The 13827-nt window shown below is 58.1% G+C and overlaps 1 protein-coding gene across 1 annotated transcript in view; it reads right to left on the bottom strand.

Annotated features, from left to right (window-relative positions):
• Positions 1-2133: 2133 nt before the first annotated feature.
• LZTS1 (leucine zipper tumor suppressor 1) overlaps positions 2134-13827 on the bottom strand; it is a 52144-nt gene continuing 40450 nt past the window's right edge. The window contains exons 2-4 of the mRNA XM_070416540.1: positions 10230-10705; positions 8180-8980; positions 2134-5723 (exon numbers count right to left, since the gene is read on the bottom strand). Of these exons, the coding sequence (XP_070272641.1) occupies positions 5052-5723; positions 8180-8980; positions 10230-10574 (1818 nt within the window). The 5' untranslated portion in view covers positions 10575-10705 and the 3' untranslated portion in view covers positions 2134-5051. The remainder of the gene's footprint in view (positions 5724-8179; positions 8981-10229; positions 10706-13827) is intronic.

A 13827-nucleotide genomic window follows, 5' to 3' on the forward strand; every position in this document is an offset into this window, starting at 1 on the left:
GGCGACCCCTGTGAAAGGATCGTTCGACCCCCAAAGAGGTTGCGACCCATAGGTTGAGAACCACTCTCTAGAGCAGGGGTCCTCAAATTTTTTAAACAGGGGGCCAGTTCACTGTCCCTCAGACCGTTGGAGGGCCGGACTATAGTTTAAAAAAAAACTATGAACAAATTCCTATGCACACTGTACATATCTTATTTTGAAGTAAAAAAACAAAACGGAAACAAATACAATATTTGTATTTGCATGTGGCCCACGGGCCGTAGTTTGAGGACCCCTGCTCTAGAGTCTCTCTCTCTCTCTCTCTTTCCGTCTCATATTTGCCTTTTGTCCCCACCCTCCCCCTAAAATAATAAGCAGGTTTGGAGGCTCAAGGAAGGCCTGTGTCCCGGACAGCGCTCCAGGGGAAGTGGGGGTGGGGACAGCCGTTGCTCCCCACGTTGCTGCCAACTCCTGCGGCTGGAACGGTCACTCCCCGGCCTGTCCCCTTCTGAGCCCTCTTCTTCCTCGCCCTTCGGACGGAGAGGGGCTTGCTGGGGTGGCCTGTCAGGGGCCTGGCTGCCAGAGGCTGTTTTGGTTATTTCCTGCTAAGCCACATAATCAATCCCCCCGAATTGAGGGCCATTTGATGTGTGCTGGGTGCTGAGGCCAGGCTCTGGAAGGGCAGAAGCAGGAGCAGGTCTGTTCCTCAGGATTGGCTGCGTCCTGGCCACTGGCTCGGCTGCACTTAGCTGGGGCCGAGCTGGGACAACAGGACCCCCTCCTGCCCCCTGGGGTCTCACTAGTAGACTTGGGGGGCTTCGTACAAGGCAGCTCAGGGCCCCCAAGAGTATAAAAGTGGAAGGTGAAAGTGAGTCCCAGGGTGTGGCTGAGCTCCAGGGAGGGGGCTACCCGGGTGGGAACGGTGGGAGACAGGCCAGGGGGTGTCACCCGTGCAACAGCCTAGCAGCCTTGGGCCACACCGAGGAGGAAGACCGGACAGCGTCACCCCGGGCCCGACATGACCCCTTTGCCTTGGAATCTGACCGATGCGGGATCTAGTTCCAGCTTGGTCACCGACCTTCCTCGTGCTGGAGCAGTGGTTCTCAACCTCTGGCCCTTTAAATACAGTTCCTCATGTTGCGACCCAACCATAAAATTATTTTCGTTGCTACTTCATAACTGTAATGTTGCTACTGTTATGAATCATAATGTAAATATCTGATATGCAGGATGGTCTTAGGCGACCCCTGTGAAAGGGTCCTTTGACCGCCAAAGGGGTCGTGACCCACAGGTTGAGAACCACTGGGCTGGAGGCTGCCGGCAGCCTGGCCTTCCTCCCTTGCCAAGGTGCTCCTGGCGCCTGTGTGGGCGGGAGGGACCCTGGGTGGTGTGAATGCCTGTCCTGGGATGAGTTTCGTATCTCTCCCTCCTCCCACTCCACTCATGTCCCACCCTTGCCCCCAACCCCTGCTGCCTGCCACCTTCCCTGGACATTCTGATCAGTCCCCTGCACGGTCTTCTGTCTACCGTCGCCTGTCCCACAGGCTGCCTCGTGTGCCTAATTCCCTTTCCCCGGCACCTGCCCCCTGAGCAGACCCCTGTGAGCCTAGGACCCGAGCCCAGGGAAGTAGGTGGCACTTGTCCAGGTAAATGAGGCAGGCTGACAGCAGGAGGCTGGCCGGGTGGCCCCTGGGGTGCCTGCACCTTCCCAGCTGGGAGGCCCTGGGCAGTGGCAACAGTAGCCGCTCTGGACTCCTGCCGAAGTGGCCACGTGCAACAGACCAAGGGGCTGGCTGGTGAGGTGAGCGTCCGGGGGCGAGAGGCAGGGAGGCCTTAGGTGGGGCTGGGGTGGGGGGGGCTCTCTTTTGGAGGGGACCCTCCGCCTTTGCAGAGGACCATGCCCCTTTGTCTCCTTTTCCCTCCTCGGGGTCAGCCCAGGGCCCATTCATAGGTAAGGCACAGGGTTGGTGAGTGGCTGGGTCCAGCTGGAAGTCCAGCGTTCCCACCAGCCAACACCGACCTCATCAAGGCCTCCCACCGTCCCCAGTGGGAAGGGCGGCACCTTTCTTGTTTCAAATGGAGGGGCCCCAAGAAGCTGCCGGGCCACAGCCAGGGGAAGGAGGGTGGCTTGAGTAGACAAAAGCGGCCATGGAAGACATGAGAAATGGCATTCTTTATTCATAAATAAAAACATAAAACCACCAGAAATAGTTTACATGGCCAAAAGGGGCATCAAAAATAAAATAAAACGAAGCTGTCAAAAGCAAAGCAAACAAAACAAGAAGCAACCAAGAGAAAAAGAACTGTACATATTCTTCCAAACGCTAGCCCGTCCAAAGGCCGCCCGGCTGGGGGTGCCGGCTCTGCCTGCAGACGCAGCACAGACGCTCCACACTGGAGGGCGGGGAGCACCACCTGCACGGGGGTGGGTGGGGGAGATGGCTCCAGCTCAGGAGAACTCGGGGCGCAGGGAACGCCCCTCCTGAAGCTGCTGCTCCACCAGCCCAGCCTGCCTCAGGGCAGGGGCAGAGGCTCAGCAGGTGCCTCTCAGGGAGAGATGGCCCCCAGTCCCCACAGAGCTCAGTGTCCACATGGGCGGAGTGTGCCCAGCAGGAGACACCTGCAGTGGGCGCCCGCCCCTGAGTCTGGTCATCCCAAGTCCCGGAGGCAGAACCCCCTCCTTGCAGAGGGGGTGTGGGCTGCTGCGCTCTCTGCAGACAGCTGGAGCTTTTTCAGGCCAGGCAATCTTGGGGGCGCGAGCCAGCCAGCCAGCAGGAGTGCTCAGAGGCAAGGGCCCTGGGCCAGGGTGCCTGCTCTGAGGCCCAGTCGTCCGCCCTCCCCAGTCCCTGCCAGCCTCTGCTGTCCAGAGCCCCGTCTGGAGAGGCTGGGTCTGGCGGGCACGGTCCAGGAGGAGGAAGCACAGTTTCCACAGGGAGGGGAAGAAAGCCGCGCGGTGGCGAGGTTGCTATGTTACAAGTCACTGATGCACCCTGGTGCCCCTGTGGGCCATCCTGGGGCCGGGGGCTGGGGGCAGCCCAGGGAGGGATCCAAGGGTTGGCTGAGGGCAGGGCTGTGGGGTGCAGGGCACGGTCATACCCTGGTTAGCACCCACCTCTTCTCAGGTGAGGGACTGCTCTTTGGGAGGGGTGTCGGGGTGTCTCCGGCCTGGGGAGGGGCCAGCAGCCTCTTTCTCTGGCCTGTGGGGCAGTCTCACTGGGAGGAAGGACTCAGGGCCCGGCTGGTGGAAATGGAGGGATGACGGCACAACACAGGGCAGGGGGCACCTTTGACTTGGGTTCTGCACAAGGCCCGGCGGCCGGTAGGGCCCTGCAGGAAAGGAGGGGGCTCTTGGCCTGTGGATTCCAGGTTTAAATCTGGCTCATGACTAAGAGCCATGGCTCCCAATTCCAGAAACGCTCCTCCGTCGTGTGAAGGCAGCAGGACAGGCACAGCGTAACCGGACTCGGACTCGGGGAAGGAATGTGGTGGGTCCTGGAGGGACCGGGGCAGGAAGAGGAGCAGCTTCATTCCCACCAGGAGTCTGTAGCCGAAGGTCAGAGGTCGGGAGACAGAGGGGGACTGTGTGGAACTGCCGAGTGCCCCGGGGAGCCCCCCTCCCCCGACAGGCAGGCATGAGGCGCGGGCACCCAGCAAGGGCTGGCTGTCCTAGGAACAGCAGCTGCGGCTAAAGTCAAAAATAGAACATGGAACAGCCTGGCTGCCTGCTAGATCTGGCTTGCTTCTAAAAAGACAAGAAAGAAAGAAAAAGAAGAAAAAAAAAATTTTGAAACAAGCAACTGAGAAACTCTACCTTTTCTGTGCTCCCCAGCGCTGTACATCCTGAGAACGGAGACCCCGCCTCCCCCGGCGCTGGCCCAGCTCCCAGCAGCTGCAGCCTCTGGCTTCCTGACAGTCTGGCTCTTGGGCTCAGGGTGGAGGGAGGCCCCTGGTGGCCCTGGGGCGTTCACAAGGCTGTGTCTGCGCCTCTCGCTCTCCCTGCCTGGGGCTCGGGCCACCGGCACTCTGGGGACCCCTCCTGACCAGAAAGGACTCTTGTCTGAACTTGGCCCTGGAGCCGTGAAGGGAGCAGGCGTGCCGCTGCCCAGGTCGTCCTGACCATCTTAGTGGATACAGGTTATTCTGGATCCAGCAAAGGCTGGGTTCTTGGGAAGAAAACAAGTTCAAAGTAGCCGCTGGCCAACTTAGCCAGGTGGGGGAAGCCTCGCCTCCAGACCCCACCAGGAACTATCCCAGGCTCTCCTTGGCACAGCTGGAAAGCCACACCCACCCGTGTCCCCGAGCCTGCAACCTTCCCTTCCCAGCACCTACCCAGGTATCTATGGCTTTAAGAAAAGTGGTCACGGAGATCAAAGGCCACCGGCTGCCCAGAGGCGGCTCACCTTGTCAGCAGGCCCAGCAGGGTCGGGTCAGACTACTGAGCTTCTCCCTCTGCCCCCTGGGGTCCTTGCTGACCGGGGCTACCCAGCTCTCCCCTCCTTTCTGTGGCCGGCAGGCACCGGGGCAACGCTGATTTGGCCAAGCCAGCTTCTCGGCACCCCGCCCCAACCCCTGCGCCTCCTCAGCCAGAGGAAGAGCTCAGGTGATGACTGGGTCAGATTACAAGGATTCTGGTCACAGATGGCTTCGTTCTATTCCCAAGGCATCCCAGTGTGTCGGGGGAGAAAGACGGTGGGAAGAGAGGGGGTCGCTGACCTTCGTGGCAGCCACCACCATCCCTGGAGAAGGGTATCTCTAAGTATTTGAATACAGGCCAAGGTGTAGGGAGACCTTGACCAAATGATGGAGACGCCTGGCCCATCTCTCGGGAAGGCTAGAGGTCTGGTGGGCGGCAGAGTGGTGAGCACTGCGCCACGGGAAAGGGGAGGAGAGGCCAGGGGCAGTCCCTTCTCTCCCCTCTGCTTCCCTCCCCTGAGGATCCCAGGTCTGTGCCCGGGCAGGCTTCTCTCAGAGGCTCAGAAAATTGAGCAGGGAGGAGGGGAGGGAGCCCTCCTGGACAGCCCTGCACCCTGCCTCCCGATGCCGGTCCCGGCTCTCCCCTCCCAGGAGGCCCCTCAGATCTCGGTGGCTATGATGTCCTCGTAGGGGATGTCGGCCCCTTCAAGGTCAATCTCCAGAGCCTCCCCCGCCCCGTCTCTGTGGGCCAGCTGCTGCAGGGCCTTCTCCAGGCGCTGGTTCCGCTGGTACATGGCCAGGTAGCTCTGCTGTAGCTGCTTCTGGTACTGGATCACCTTCTCTTTCTCCTCCTTCCAAACCAGCCGCTCATGCTGGAAGCCTGAGGACATCTGGTCGTGGCCTTGCCGCTCCTCCTTCAGCTCAGCCCGCAGCCGCTCCAGCTCCCGCTGCAGGGCCGGGATGTCCTCAGAGAAGGTGGGCCCTGGCCCGGCCCCCAGCACCGGCCCCCGGGGCGTGCAGTCCCGCTGCAGGGCGGCCTGCGCCCGCAGGTCCTGCAGCTCCTGCTCCAGCAGGTTCACCTTCTCCCGCAGGAGCTCCGACTCGTTCTTCTTGCGCTGCAGCTCGTTCTCGCAGACCTCCAGCTCCAGGCCCTTGGTGCGCAGCGCGCTCTCCAAATCCCGCGTCTTCAGCTCCACGCCCTCCAGCTTGCCCCGCGTGTCCTTCAGCTGCGCCTTCAGACTGAGGATCTCACTGGCCTTGGCGTTGACCTCCATCTGGGACTCCTTCAGCTGCTGCTTCAGGAGGGAGATCTCGCCTGACTTCTGGCACACCTGCCGGGGGTCCGGTCGGGGTGGGAGAGAGGAGAGTGGGAGGTGAGAGGCCGTCGCTCAGGGCGGGCCACAGCTCCGCTGCCTCACAGAAGGAAGCTGTCCTGACAGCTCCCAGGCGTGCTGGTCTGAGTGACCATGAAGGCCAAGCCCCTCCTCGAAGCTCATTTCATTCTGTAGCCTGGCTCGCTCTGTCCACATTCCTCCCTCACCCCCAATTCAGAGTCAAAATCCCAATCTATACCCAAGCCTATAGTCACGTGCAATCGATGACCAGAGGTTTAACCTGCCCACTGCTGGCATCTCCACCATCCACATTTAACAACAGTGGTATCGACTTCCATGTCTGCCACATCTCCATCACCATGTTTATGCACATACTCTCTGACCTCACCGCTGCACACACCCAGCTCCCCTGTCCTCCCTACTGGACACGTTCATGCACTCGCCCCTGATGAGCACCGTGCCTGGCTCCGAGACAGGGCCCGATTCCGATCTTCCGATCTACCAGATGATGGGCGACTGTGTTCTGCCTGCCCCCATGCCTCCACCATTTCTATTCCTGTTCCCAGAAAATTCGGCCAAGATCCACAAACACCACCCACGGCACTGAAGCAGACCGGTGCGTTTCTGGTCTGGGCCATTCAGGGCCGTGAGTGGCTCAGAAGAAGGCCGAGGCCCATCTGGGTGTGTGTCACAGAGTGCGTCCCGCTGCCCCAGAAGGCTGGTGGAATGAGCCTGGGGCCCGGGCCTCTAAAAGGAGGGATTCTGGGAGCAAGACTGGAAGCCACCTTGACATTTCTCCCTTTTCCTCAGAAACCCCCCTGTTGTCATGAACTACCCTGGAAGCATCGACTGGGACCAAGAATGCCTTTCCAGGGCCAAGCCTGAGTCTGTTTATGGAGGGAGCGGCAGGAGTGAGGGTTGAGGCACGGGCCTGGCTTGGGATCCTGACTTGACCTGAGGACCTGAGTGACCACTAGCATCGTGGCTATATGGTATAGTGATGAAATATTTGAACTCCGGGGCCAAGCTGTCAGGATCAAGTCCTGGCTCTGATACTTACTATGCGGTGGCCGTGGGCAAGTCATTTAACCAGCTGCTCTCGATCATCACCTCTCTGTGCCTCAGTCTCCATAACTGAAAAGTGAGGATGAGGAACAGTACCTCCTCCATAGGGTAAGGAGTAGATGAGAGAACCGAGGGCCTGACACTTAATAAACACTCTACACATTACTATTATAAATGTTTGAACACACCTATGTTATTATAAATGTTTACTTTAACTTATTTCACTGACCGTTTTACTATCTAGCCTGACTGGACAACCTGGGAGCGAGGGCCACAGCCATGTCCAGCTCAGCTCCAGGCTGGACGGACAGGAGGGATGCCCAATGCCAGCACTAGCTTAGATCCCCGAGACGCCCCCAGGGGTCCCCAGTGCTGGCTGAGAAACAGTAACTGCGGGAGGGTCTGCTGTGCCCACACGGACATGGAGGAAGGCACTGCTCTCACGGCTCACCTTCTTTCTGCCCCAGAAAACCTGCAAACAGGAAGTGACACCCTCCTCCCGTGCCCAGTCTCCCATCCATCTCTCCCACAGCAGGGATCTTTCCCTCTACTACTGGTAACACTTCATTCTGGCTGCCAGGATCAGTGCAGAGAGATCTAGTGCAAACAGATGTGTGTGCTGCTAGGGTAGTGGTGCTGGTCCGACCAGACCCAGTGGCCCTTCAGTCCCTTTCCATACGGTGTTTGCCTGGGTGAGCCACAGAGCTGCTATGCACACACTCCCGCCTGTCCCAGCGCGCCACCAGGAGCCTCCCGGGGAGAAAAGCTGCCCTCAGGCAGCAGGATGGGGGGGTGAGCTGGTTCTCCGGCAGCCAGATGCGGAGGCCTCACTGCCAGGGTGTCTGAGTGCGTGCATGTGTGTGCGTGAACCCTTGTCTTCCTGTCCTGTTTCCATCTCAGGCACTGGACAGAACCCCCACTGACACTTCTGGGGGGAGCGGTCCATTTTGTCCCTGAGACCTGCCACACATGGCGGCACTCTCACCAGTGGGTGGGGACCCTCCCGTCAAGGTAACACATCCTAGGCGCTCTCGTGGCGCTCGGACCAGCATGAACTCAGGTACGGCCGTGCTTCCACTGAGCCTCCTGTGAGCAGATGAAGCGAGCCGGCCCTCAGATACCCGCTGGGCCTTGCTTCTTATGGCTCCAGCCTCTTGGTCAGTGACTTGGTCAATAAATTCAATTCTGGGGACCATGAGGCCCCGAGACAGGGAGAGAGGGAGAAGCGCAGACTGACTGCATCCCTAATACGGGAGTCCCTCGTTTGGGTCATGAAACTGGCCCTTTAGCGCGGCGTGCTGGGGAGTCTGTGTCCACACACCACTAGCCAGGACCTGGAGGAGGGGAGGGGCCGGGCACCAAACAGGGCGAGCCCTCCCCAGTCTTACCTCCCACTGGGTCTCCTCCAGCGCGGGGCCGAAGCTGGTCTTCTCCTTCTCGTAGGACCGCAGCTTGCTCTCCAGCAGGTCCTGCTCCTTCATGAGGCTCTCCAGCTCCTGCCGGAGCTGCCGCTTCTCCTGCTGGAGCTGCAGCACCTGCAGGTGCAGCACCTGCTGTGTGCGCTGGCCCTTCTGCGAGGCCTTCAGCCTGCTGCTGCTCTTGGGCTCGGGGCCCTCCAGCTCCTCGGGGTAGCGCCACGGCCGCTCCTCGTAGGCCTGGCTGGAGGCCAGCTCCTTCTCGTCAAAGCTGCGCCGCAGCTTCTGTAGCTCGCCCTCCCTCTCCAGCAGCTTCTGCTCGAGCTCCTGGATGGCGCACTCGTCCGTGGAGATGGGCGAGCGCACGCAGGAGGAGCCCCTGTCCGCCTTGCTCGGGTGGGCCAGCTTGCTGCCGCCGTCGGAGAAGGACAGCGCCTTCAGGCTCATCATGTTGCTGTCCTGGAGGAGGATGCCCTGGGTGATGTTGTGGGCTGAGCCCCCGAAACGGCTGGCGGGCCCCACGGCTGTGACCAGTGGGTCCAGCTGGTAGCTGCTGCTGGTGCTGTGTGTGGGCAGGCTGGACATGGAGTTGCGGCCGGAGTCGGACAGAGCCCCGGAGCACTGGCCGGGCCTCAGCTCCTGCTCCTTGGGCTTGTCCGAAGGGGTGGGGTGCAGCTGGTGGCCGGTGCTCTCGGGGGAGGCGTGCAGGACGGCTCCTGATCGCGGCAGCACCGGCTTGAAGGCTGTGGGCCGCACCGCACCCTTCTCTGAGGCCTGGGGAGAAAAAGAACCACATGACCTTGGGCCTCCCTGTCCACCCAGCCACTCGGCACCCTTCTTAGTCACAGCCCTAGGCGGCCTCACCTGGTGCTCTGAAGCTGCTGAATGTGTTGAATCTCTCAAGAAGGAGAAGCCGCTCTGTGCCATGAACTGCCACCCGCCACCAGCTCCTCCCAGCCTCCTGAGATGAACAGCTCCGGCTGTCCTGAGTGATGCCAGCAGGGGTGTGGGGCTGGGTGGACATGGTTTCCCTGTAGAAGTCCCTGCTCACCTCTACTGCCCTTCCAACAGACACCAGCGTGGCCTCCTCAAAGGGTTGGGAGAAGCACTTGACATAACCCTCTCCTGGTCATTTTCACTGGTAGAGCACTTGCAGTCTAGAATCCCTTTCATCTGAAAAGCTTAAGGCTCTATGCCAGCCGTGGGCAAACTACGGCCCGCGGGCCGGATCCGGCCCGTTTGGAATGAATAAAACTAAAAAAAAAAAAGACCGTACCCTTTTATGTAATGATGTTTACTTTGAATTTATATTAGTTCACACAAACACTCCATCCATGCTTTTGTTCCAGCCCTCCGGTCCAGTTTAAGAACCCATTGTGGCCCTCGAGTCAAAAAGTTTGCCCACCCCTGCTCTATGCAGACACACGGGGCCACTTCCTAGTGTATCAAAGCCCGCGTGGCGCTGGGGCTGAAGTAGGAACATGGTTCTTGGCATCCGCCGGTGGGCCCCATGAGAGCTTAATCTGGAATGAGGACTGGCTTTCTGGAGTGTGTAGGACTCTTTTGCCCTCATTTCTGCTAAAGATGATGGCAAGAAACCCACAGCCCTCATCCAGCCAGCCAGCCGGCTCCTGGCCCAGCTTGAGACGAGCTGCCGCACCACTCAGCAGCACATGAGGATCTGCTAGCGAGAGAAGCTGCCAGCTCTCCCAGCGGACTCTCCATCTGCTCTTCCGGGCGATACCAGAGCTCCCTCTCCTTCCCATGCACTTGAAAATGCTGCTGGTGGTCTTGCCTTGACCATCAGTTACATCCGGGAGCTCAGCAAGCCTTTCATTTCCCCTTGCTCTTTGCTGAATGGCTCACCTAAGATGGACCAACCTTTGGTCTCTGCAGCGCGGCTGAGCATTTCGGAGATCTAAATGTTTAGGTCACCGCCACCCCTCCCTGCCCTGTGTTCTCCATCTGTGTTGCTCTCCCTGCCATTCCAATGCACCCGCCCTTACCAGACACCCCCACTTACCATTTCTAGCTGATTGGAGAAGGGCATGAGCTTGGGTGGGGTAGACGGGCCGAAGTCCACCCCAGCCTGGCCCCCTAGGTCCCCACTGGACAGTGCAGTGTAATCGGGGTGGTGGGCGCCCCGGGCCTTCTGGCTGACTTTAATGTAGAAGAAGTCTTCACTCTTGCCCATTTTGGAGCTGGACTTGCCATGCCCCGAGTCCTGGGAGAAGCCGAATCTGAGCAGCCCGTCCGAGTAGCGGTTGAGTTTCTTGAGGTGGGAGGACTTGCGCAGCTTGTACTGCGAAGCGCGGCAGTGCTTGCTGTGGAAGCCGTGGCCGGAGATGAGGCTACTGACGCTGCCCATGGTGACGCGGGGCGGGGGCCAGGCGGGGCAGCGCGGGCACCTGGAGTGGCTGTGGCAGCGAGGGGCAGTCCTGGCTCCGGGAAAGGACTGCGGTCATAGCAAAGGCCTCCAGAGCCTGGGAGAGCGCGGATCTGGAAGAGACACAGGGCAGGAGTCAGCAGGGCTGGCCGTGTGGTCCTGCTGGGACCGGAAGAGGAGTCCTCACTGCTGGCCCTGGCAGTGGAGACATGCAGACATGCATGCGTCTGAACAGAAGCCCAGCCCTGTCCCTAGGCTCTCTTTTCTTCCTTGTCCCCAGATTCAGCAGCGTTCCCTTGAGGGTCTGCTTCCCAGGGCGCTGTTCTGAGCGGGGAAACAGGGCAGAGACTAAGACACTTACTGCCCCTGTGCCTGGGGGCTTGTGTTCAGGGTAGTATGGACGGGCCATGGACAGCGTGCACCATCTCAAGTGACAGAGGTGCTATGGGATAAAGCAGAGCGCCTGGGATGGAATTTGGGGGGCTGTTTATATAGGGAGCACCGGGTCGGCCTCTCTGTTGGGGGTATCATTTAAAAAGACCCCCCCAAAATGGGGGAGCAAGCTGCATGGGAATGTGGGGGAGAGAGAAGCAGCTCCGAAGCAGCCCGCGTGCAGTCCCGAGTCCCTGCGGTGTGGCGTGCCTGGCACACGTGAGACCAGCAAGGAGGCCAGTTGGCTAGAAGCCAGTTAGCAGCAGGGAGGGGAGGAGAAGCCAGGGGCTAGCAGGCCCGGGCCACACAGAGCCTGGGGCCCCAGGGCTTTGGCTGTTACTCTGGTGGCTTTCAGCAGCGACACCATGATCTGACTGAGGCGTTGGAGGGCCTGGGTAGACGTGGTGGGCCGATTATGCCAGGCGAGTGATACCATGGCTGGGCCAGGCGGTAGCTTTGGATTTCACGTTAGATTTAATTTTAAGTTTTAGCTGATAGGATTTGCTACAGGTTCAAATGCAGGGAGCAAGAGAAAGAGAGGAAGGAGTTTAGTCAAGTAAGTAGAATACGTATGTTTATTGAGATGCAAAGACCACAAAAGGAGCCCAGTTTAGGATGAAGTGGGAGTAGAAACGTCGGGAAGAGGGAGAGGGGTGCTGGAGAGTGGGCAGTGAAAGGGCGAGGGCTATGCCCTCCCCTCCATCTTGCCTGTATCCTCCATGTTGGGGCCACGTGCGGCCTTCTTCCTGGAAGCCCAGGCCTCTGCTGGCCACGCCCAGGATTTTAAACTAACCAATGACAATCAAGGGAAGTGCGCGCCATAGATATGACCACATCCTGTGTAACAAGACCCGGCTTACGCCTGGCCAATCGGCAGGGCCCACAATCCCCTCGCTCCACCCCCCTATTAAAGCCGGTTTTTCCCACGCGGGGGCACTCTGCTCCTGGTCGCTGGGCTGGCCTGAGGTGGAGTCGGGTTGGCTAGCCCCCAATAAAAGGACCTTCTGCTTTTGCATCGAACTGGCTGGCTCCTAGTCTGGTCTTTGGGGATCTTGGAATCTGGGCATAACAGGCAGCAGGACGGGCGGGAGCTGTGTCGGCTGCAGATTTCTGTGTGAATGTTGTTGCAGAGAGAAGCCAGCTATGAGAGCAGAAGAGGCCACGGAGGAAGCGAAGGCAGGAAGAGAGAGAAGTCTGAGGATCCGCTCGGGTGGTAGGAGGTGAGGAGTATGCACAAGAGAAGCTGAGAAGCTCCAGCTGATGCAGGAGGCCTAAGGGAGCCACGGAAAGAAGTCACCCCGGAAAGAGGATGGGGTCAGTACCGCTGAAGTAAGATGATGGCTGAGGACTGGCCAGCGGATTTGGCCGTGGGGAGGTCATCGGTGGCCCCAGCAAGAGCAGTTTTGGGGGAGTGGCGGGAAGAAAGGCCTGATTGGAGAGGGTTCCAGAGAGAACGAGGAGGGGAAAATTACTCCCTTGAATGTTGAGAAGTAGTGATAGGAGGTTTGGATTCCCAGTTATGAGCCCTGCCTGCTATTCGGTTTCATATACTAATGCTAAGACACATTTTTTTAAAGTAATAGGAATGCTTCTTATAATAAATGCTGAAAACAATAATGATGACCTTGCCCCTCATTGGACAGAGGCATGAATACATTGGGACGTCAATAACAACACATGATGATCCAATGAAGAAAGACAAAGCTACACGCTCAGTAAAACAGGAAATCAGAAGGACCCCGCACTCTTTATCCTGCTCTAAATGATACTGTTAACCCTGAAGCGACAGAAGATGTCCAGGCAGGTTATGGAGAGTTGCGTGTGCACAGCGGGAGGAGCCAGAAGACTCCTCAACTCTGCACGTGGAGGCTTGGATTCAACTGTGCATTGCTATCCTGAAGAATCAAGTGGTTATGCATGAATAAATGTGTTCTATGTTCCATTAGTAAAAACAACACAGCAAAACAAGTTGATGGTCTCTTAGAATCATGGAACCATAGCCATACCTACTCCAGAGGTTCATTATAAGGGATGTGTGAGATACCACCATAAGCTAATGGGTATGTACAAGGCATTCAGTAAACGGTGGGCATTTTCATTGGTATCAATTATTATATTATTACCATTGTTCCCTCCAGCATTCATCAACCCTGTTATCTTCAATGCATCCCTTTTTCCAGAAGGAGTTCTCGCTTTTCCACATGCGACTTTCTTGCATCCCAATCCCTCACAGTGCTACCTACGTGTATGGAGTTCCTCTGTTCGCTTAACAGGTGACAATGACTAAATATACTTCTCATCCCCCAGGTCACCCATCTCTTGCTTAGCTAAGACCTTCAGGTCCTTTGAGGCAAAGATCCTTCTCTTTTCCATATGTAGGAAAGCTAGTTTTGGCCAAAAGACTCTCCTGCACTCTGCACAGTATACCCCGTGGGCAACTGGTGACTTGCTTTTGTCCATCCAGTTGCACATTTTTGAGCATCTTTATGGGCAGTGTTGTGGAGATACGGCAGATCTGGATTTGAAAATCAACTCCTCTGAGGTTTCTTTGCTTATAAAATAAAAATAATCACTCCTTCAGAGGACCAGCATGAGGATGAAGCAAACCAACAGCAGTCAAGGGCAACGCTCGCCCATGGTAGGCGCGCTGCAGATGTGTGATCAATGCAAGGATGAGACAGGAGGGTTGCCCTCGAGAAGCGTAGACCAGTTAGATTATAACTACTGTCAGGCTCCATGGATCTATTTGTGTTCTCCAGCTCCTCTCACCTGCACCTTCAGACAGACTCCAAATTTGTCTTTC

The sequence above is a fragment of the Myotis yumanensis genome, unplaced genomic scaffold (assembly GCF_028538775.1).
Source record: "Myotis yumanensis isolate MYYU_CA2020_CCGP unplaced genomic scaffold, mMyoYum1.0.hap1 SCAF_5, whole genome shotgun sequence".
NCBI lineage: Eukaryota > Metazoa > Chordata > Mammalia > Chiroptera > Vespertilionidae > Myotis > Myotis yumanensis.